Source organism: Penaeus vannamei, chromosome 4 (assembly GCF_042767895.1).
Source record: "Penaeus vannamei isolate JL-2024 chromosome 4, ASM4276789v1, whole genome shotgun sequence".
NCBI lineage: Eukaryota > Metazoa > Arthropoda > Malacostraca > Decapoda > Penaeidae > Penaeus > Penaeus vannamei.
Genome location: NC_091552.1, coordinates 17,413,284 through 17,420,783, shown reverse-complemented (window position 1 = coordinate 17,420,783; position 7,500 = coordinate 17,413,284). Strand labels below are relative to the sequence as shown.

The 7,500-nt window shown below is 36.4% G+C and overlaps 2 protein-coding genes across 3 annotated transcripts in view; both read right to left on the bottom strand.

Moving 5' to 3' along the window:
• Positions 1–6,028, bottom strand: part of LOC113812469 (lipase maturation factor 2) — a 27,236-nt gene extending 21,208 nt beyond the window's left edge. Inside the window, exons 1-5 of one of the 2 annotated variants that reach the window (XM_027364369.2) lie at positions 5,786–6,028; positions 2,438–2,615; positions 2,186–2,287; positions 1,817–2,007; positions 1,361–1,539 (exon numbers count right to left, since the gene is read on the bottom strand). In XM_027364369.2, the coding sequence (XP_027220170.1) occupies positions 1,361–1,539; positions 1,817–2,007; positions 2,186–2,287; positions 2,438–2,615; positions 5,786–5,882 (747 nt within the window). In that variant the 5' untranslated portion in view covers positions 5,883–6,028. The remainder of the gene's footprint in view (positions 1–1,360; positions 1,540–1,816; positions 2,008–2,185; positions 2,288–2,437; positions 2,616–5,785) is intronic. The other variant, XM_027364370.2, reaches the window with a different exon arrangement.
• Positions 6,029–7,181: 1,153 nt separating this feature from the next.
• The window catches only part of LOC113812461 (uncharacterized), a 6,185-nt gene continuing 5,866 nt past the window's right edge, over positions 7,182–7,500 (bottom strand). Inside the window, exon 6 of the mRNA XM_027364353.2 lies at positions 7,182–7,500. This exon is cut by the window's right edge and continues 1,677 nt beyond it. The gene's annotated coding sequence lies outside the window, so the exon portion shown is untranslated.

Genomic DNA, 7,500 nt, shown 5'->3' with positions numbered 1-7,500 from the left:
TGCAAACTGGAGAAAGCAACTGTCATGGTACTTATGCCAGAGGAGCTGGCTACTGTTTGTGGAACTGGTGCCTGTGGGATATCCACCTAAAAAGCCAGCTGACATGAGATGCCCACCCAAGAAGTTGGTGGGCAGGGGACAGTTGGAGGAGCTGCCAGCCATAGAGGGACTAATCGAGGAGCCACCAGCCACAGGAAGACTCCACAGAGTGGCCGAATCACAGAAAGACTCCACAAAGCTGCCAGCTATAGATGGATCATCTGGAGAGCTGCTAGCAGCAGAGGGAACACTAATAGCAGAAAGACCTTCAGTGGAGCTATCTGCAGATGACAACACAAGGGACTATCTGAGGAGCCACCAGCCACAGAAGGACTCCACAGAGCTGCCAGTCACAGAAGGACTCCACAAAGCTGCCAGCTATAGACGGATCATCTGGAGAGATACTAGCAACAGAGGGACCACCAATTGTAGAAAGATCTTCAGTCTGTAGAGGACAACACACATTCAGCTATTGAAGGGACTGACAAAAACAAGCCTTGAGCCCTGAGAGTCTGACAGCTGATCTGCAGTGAAAAGGTGGTGCAACAAATCAAATAGAAGGTAGGATCATGATAGCTGGAACAGAGTAAAAGATGCAAAGGCAGGCCCAGGCACTACATCACCACTTGTTTTTGAAAAAAATAATTTTCAATTCCTGGAAGATTATTTTGAAATGTAAAGAAAGTTATGTCACAGCTCCTGGATTGCCTTTTGGTTACCTTTGCCTATGTGTATCTGTACCCAGGCAGCAGCAATAGGTCATCCATGAATGGCTACCACACCATGGAGAATGAGCACAACAGGTGTTGATGTCAAGTTCCTTGATGAAGAGACCTTCATCAATGTGCATCCGAGCTCACTCCACAGTGACAGATCACCCGCAATTGGCCATGACACCATGTGGGGAATTAGGGTATTAACACTAACATCAACTAGACAAGTAAAAGATGCATCAGCTGAATTCACAGCAGTTGCCCTTGAACTTGACCTTTGTGTTCCCTTCTACCACATGAGTATGCATACTCTATTGGATTCTCTGCCTACTGCCTTTTTATATCCTGTTAAGTGTTTCACCTATGTTGTATAGTACTGTGTTTAGTATTGTAGTAAAGTCCATGAAAATGTCCCAAGTGTATTTCTGTTGACTTTACCACTCTGATTACTATAAACCTATAGACAGAGTCTAATGAACCCTGATAATGTATGTCATAAACTAAGCTTTCGATCTTATTGATGCATGTAAACAGCAAGTTTTAGCCTGCAAAGTCTTGGAAAAAACATTAATTAAAAAATTCACTGACAATGAACCAAAAACACTTACTTGCGCATAGCAACTGAATATTCGATGTGATCGTACAGGACTGAAGAACATGAATGGCACTGGTATTTCAATAACAAATGTTGCAACCACACACAGTTTGTGCCACCAACCTGGCAACTGATGGAAGTACCAGGCCAGTGTGGTTGGAATGCACTGAGATTCATAATGAACATTCAGAGCTGTAAAGGAAACATTACATTATACTATGGATCTATGGATCCACTTTTTAAAGACTTTAATGGAATCTCTATAAAATTCCAACTTTTATTACATATAATCAACATACAATGATCATAAACTTCATTACATCAATATTGTAATTTTTAATTAAAGAGCCAATATGCTTGCAGTAAATACTCTGAACATTCACTTTCACTTTTAGTTTAAATTATTTATCAATGCAATATCACATCAACAAAGAAAGTATAAACAGGTGATCATGCCAAGTTAAATTACCTGTTAGTCCCCACCACGTAGGACAACCACTCTGAAGTTTAACGACACCTGAGGCAAACATGAGTCTGAAGAGCACCCAGCGTATAAGCCACATGGTGACTAAGTTTCTAGGCCGATACTCAAACCATCCTCGACGACTTACAGGTGCCACTAGTATGGTAAGGAACCCAACTTCCAAAAGGAGAATATCCCTATAAAATTCAATCACATTAAATTCTCCTACATACTTATTTATGTAATATTACTATTCAATAAAAATACTATAAACATTCTAGCAATTATTGCATTTTTAGGGCATTTCAAAGACTTGAAGTAAACATCTAAAATATTTTGTATGAGTGGTGTAAAAACAGAAAACTGCAAACTTACCACTGAAACCACAAGAAAGTCTGTCCAACCTGGTACAGTGACAGATATGAACTCCAAAGTAACAGGAAGAGAGTTGCTGTACACCATGATTTCCAAACCATCCTGCAGGGTAATATGAAATGAAAATAAGAACTAAGAATTATAAACTTTTATGAACATGAAAAAACAGCAATTTATATGTTTGCATATATTCATATATAATAATTCTAAGTTATTAATAATGTATCATAAAATATAATCTGTTTAACTTACCCAATGAAACTAAGGACTGTCCCTGCCAGTGAAATAAACTCCATCATATATGATACATTAAGGCCAAAATAGGATGAAAAGCACAAAAAAGTTAATTTGTCCATAAAACATTGCTTTGGATACTTCAGATTTGGAAGCTGTGTGTGAGCAGGTAGAACCCCCTTCTCGCCATATAGCCCTGTGAAGATGGAAGACAAATTTTTTTAAAGAAAAAGTTATCTACATTTTGCATACAGTATAGCCACTTTTGGTTCTTTGTAAAGGGAATGTTATAAAAGTATCTGTTTAAATCTAATCACTGCATCATGTGTCAGTAGCTAGATTTTGATAACTCAAAGCTTCAAGAACACACTGCAAAACCCCCCCTAACTCCCACATTCTTGGCAGGGGATGTCATGGAAGGTACCAGGGAAATTATGGGGTAAAATGTGGCTAATATAAACCAAATACATCACTTTAATATTAATATACAAAGCACATATCAATATACTGTCTAACACAGGAGGTTATGCCTCCTGCAACACCCATCTAAGGGTATGGCCACATGATTTGCTGGAAGTAGTGAAGAAATAACAAGTGTTGTTATTTAACAGAGGGTGGTGTGGGACCCTGCAGATCCCTTACACAAGAATGTTGGTGCACTCAAAAAATGGTGGGCTGATATATCTGAACAATTAAGTATAACAGGTAAGTTATACATTGTGTTGACTCATTGATTGGTGTACCATGATTAGGCTATTATTTACTTTTCAACTGGTCTACCTTTCTCTAATGGATACAATAGATTACCTTTATATAGATATTGAGCATGTAATTGTTGATTCACTTAAACATCTAAATAATGACTAACTTACTTCTCATATGGGGGTTGCAGGTAGCAAAGCCCCCAAGAATACAGTAGGTATATCTAAGTATGATATATGCTCATAGTATGATCACAGTAACTGGGAATGCCCATTGCCAAGTCTATGTCATCCCAAGTTGGGGATTGGGAGGTGGCAGCCCCCCATCCATTAGGGTGTTGATTATATACTCACTAATTCTGTATGTTATTCATATTTTGCCACCCCACCTTTTCTGGTACCTTTCATACCCTTCTCTGCTCTGCCAAGATTGTAGAATTAGGAGTGTTTTTGTGACATAATTTCTATATACATAGGTAGTGGAGAGTGAGAGGAATCCATTAATACCATTATCATGATTGGTCAAATGAAAGTCTTCTTAATAATTTCCAAAATATAGTCTACAGTATGGAACCTGAAAACATTACAATAATTTTTGACACCTTGTGGGAATACTAGTAATGTTTGCCAGGTATCCTATACGTTCTCATCCAACTTCCTTTAGAAAGTTATATAGAGTAAAACAAAAAATAAAAGAAAAAAACTAATAAAAAGGAATTGCAAAAACTAGTAGCAGGGGAATAATCAAATTAATTAATGAAGAGTCCAATAAAAGTAACTGAATAGGTAATTGTTTAAAATACCTTCACATGACAATCACAACAGCAGTGGATTCCTCTCTGCCTCTTCTACCCATATATGTAGGACATTTGCCACAGAAACCTCCTAAACCCTCACATTTTTGGCCCCAATACCAGAGGAGGGCATGGAAGGTTCCAGGGAAATTATAAATGAAATATCTCACTTTAATAATATATGCAGAATAAGTTACTATATTGTCAAATGCAGGGAGCTGTGCTATTGCAGGGCTGGGAAGTGGTAGCCCCACAGAAGGGGGTCGCAGGTAGCACAGCCCCCTGCTACTGCCCCCAAATCTGGCTCTGGAAGACAAAAATTCTTCCATGTATTCACAGCAGGAGGCACAGCCCCCTGCATTTGACTATATATAAACTAATTCTCAAATTTCCCTGGCATCATTCATATCTTCCCTTGTCAATAGAACCAAGAATGTAGATGTTGGAAGTGTTTCCATGACATAATTTCTATATACATTAGTAGATGGTGAGAGGAATCCATTGATACCCCTTTCATTATCAGTCATGGGAAGGTATTCCAAATATTTACCACTAGAAAAAGAAAACAAAAAATACAAACGTTCCAGTGGAATAAAGAAAATTGTGGGATAAAAATAAATGAGACTATGTTTAGGAAATCTGCATGATCCACAAGAGGCACTAAGCATCTGTAATCTAAGATCATTACAAACAGATCCTAAATAGAAATATAGTATAATTTCAGTTTCCCAAAGCAGTTTCCTAAAACATCAATTAATCTTTCACAATACCTTCACATGAAAGATTGTGACAATTCTGGTATGGATGGTTTCCTATGACCCTCTAGTACACATATATGTAGGAATCATGCCACGGAACTCCCCCAAACCCCCATATTCTCCGCCCCAATAGCAGGGGAGGGAATGTAAGGTACCATGGAAATTGCGGGGTAAACTAACAATATAATATATAAACTGATACTTGCAGGGACTGCACACCCCTGCAGTCCCCCCAAGGGAGGCTGCTACCTACAAACCTTGCCAAGGAAAACAAAGAATCTTCCATATATTCACAGAAGGAGAGAGAGTTGGACATACTCGGCATTCGGTAGGTCATACGTTAAGATTTTTTTGTCATCTATTGCAGGATCTGGGGGAGTGGCAGCCCCCCCTGGAGAGAGGTTGTTGACAATATAGTAACTGATTCTGTGTATATTATTCATATTTCACCCTGCAATTTCCCTGGTACCTTTCATGCCCTCCCCTATTATCAGGCCCAATATCGTTATTAAATGGGGGGTTTCCATAGCACAATTTCTATATATCTGGATAGTAAAGAGTAAGAGAAATCCATCAATACCAACATCGACAGGATCAGTTGTGCAAAGGTAGTCTGAAAAATTACCAAATATATTTTGTGTAGGTAATTACACATATGGTGCTGACCTCTATGGAGCAGCTATCTTTTTTTTTCTTAAATTTATGCAATGCATATAGCAATATCTTTTATTAGATGATATAACCTAAGAACAGAATTATTTGTAATGTTACTAATAACATAAGTGTATCATTTGCAATACAAGTAATAATATTAATATTTCAATATTAAACTTTAAAAACTGAAATTTTGGGAAGATCTAATATAAAAAGTTCAAATATCACAAGAATAAAATCAAATAATAAAAGTGTACACATAAAAGAATTCTTTTTTTATATCATAAACATACGAGAGAAAATGACAACGAAATGACACTTGTCACATTGTTTGGAAGAAATAAAAATGACATCAGCATGCAACGGTTTCAATCATCAATACTCTAAGACATAAGAAAACTATATAGAAGTAATCAAACATATTAGAAATAATAATAATAGTAATATTCCAAGACTAACCTGGGATTTGTAGGTAAAGAGATCCAAATGCAAACATATAAATTCCACACATACATCTCAGGAAGAAATTCCTTGTATGTAATATATCGACCGCCATCTCAAATAATTCAGGAAGTGATGAGAAATGGTTATGCCAGTGATCATTAAATAAAAGGGGAAAAATGAGAGAGGGAGAGAAAGATATTATTTGCTCTGATGCCGCAGCGTGAGGCGAGCGTGGTTGCCACACTGCCTGGACGAAGAATTTTTAATTATTTTTTCTCCGTTTCTTCCGCTTTCCCCAGGTTTCGTTTGTTTTTATTTTTGTTTCTCTTTATATTTTCGCTTTCGGGGTTTTCACATTTTTAAACTTTAGACTATAATGAAGGAATTATGTGTTTATTTATCTATATTTTCAAGGGTTGAAATTAGAGGTCGGTTAATATAATATGACAAATGGCAAGGTGGTAATGTCCAAAACAGACAAGTGTCAAATATATGAATAAATAGAACTACCAATTCAGTTTCTCTTGCACTATTCTCTGCATTAAATATTCCCCAAACATTATCTACATTTGTGCATTATGTATCTAATGTATAATAACGTCTTGGCATCCTGATAGTAATGTGTGGTTAGCAATCTCTATAATTATTCACTATAGATTCTATATGTTTAGTTTGTATATTTTTTCTGAGGAAATATGCTTTGGGGGATTTTCAACACTGAGATATAGAAGGTAGAATATCAAGAACTCTATATTATTCTGCATATATTGAAAAAATGAAAGATTCACCTAATTGGTTATATTTTCGTTATGTATATATATATATATATATATATATATATATATATATATATATATATATATATATATGTGTGTGTGTGTGTGTGTGTGTGTGTGTGTGTGTGTGTGTGTGTGTGTGTGTGTGTGTGTGTGTGTGTGTGTGTGTTTTATCAATCGGTTTGGTGTTGCGTGAAATGAAACTGCATTAGATAAATCAATAATCATAATGTTGATTATCTTGGAATTCAGAACCAGAAGGGTGTCATTGCTTATCGATAATATTGGAATTTAATTTGCAGACGTATGAATCATGATTGAATTATGCATGCGTGTACAAAAATGGAGAGAGAGAGAGAGAGAGAGAGAGAGAGAGAGAGAGAGAGAGAGAGAGAGAGAGAGAGAGAGAGAGAGAGAGAGAGAGAGAGAGAGAGAGAGAGAGAGAGAGAGATAATAATAATACGTAGATATACACTTGCTCAGATGTAAGCGTTTCAGTAAGTGCATAGTTTATAACATATTGATAAGGTGGTGAATGCTAATTAAAGGTCAGTCGATATAGGGGACTACATATGTATCATAATTTTAAGGATTCCGGTGAGAAGGCTACAGTATGGATCTACAGAAAGACTAGATGTAAAGTACGGTATATTTATCAAACAATTTCTATATAATACAAATGTGCAACAGATATATTTATACATTGTTAAAAAACAATCGCCGTATAAATACCCATTCAAGTAAGAAATGTATGGTTTACACATAAACACTATTTAGTTATGTGATATTCAAAGACATACAGCTGCAATAAGTCAAAAAAACATATTGCAGATCTCAGGTCACCTTCTGTCCGTGGAAACAGACACATTCTGAATTTCTTGTCATACGTACGTAGATGACTATTTTTTCATGATTTCATTTTTCAAAACTAAAACAATAATAATCAGTGTCACC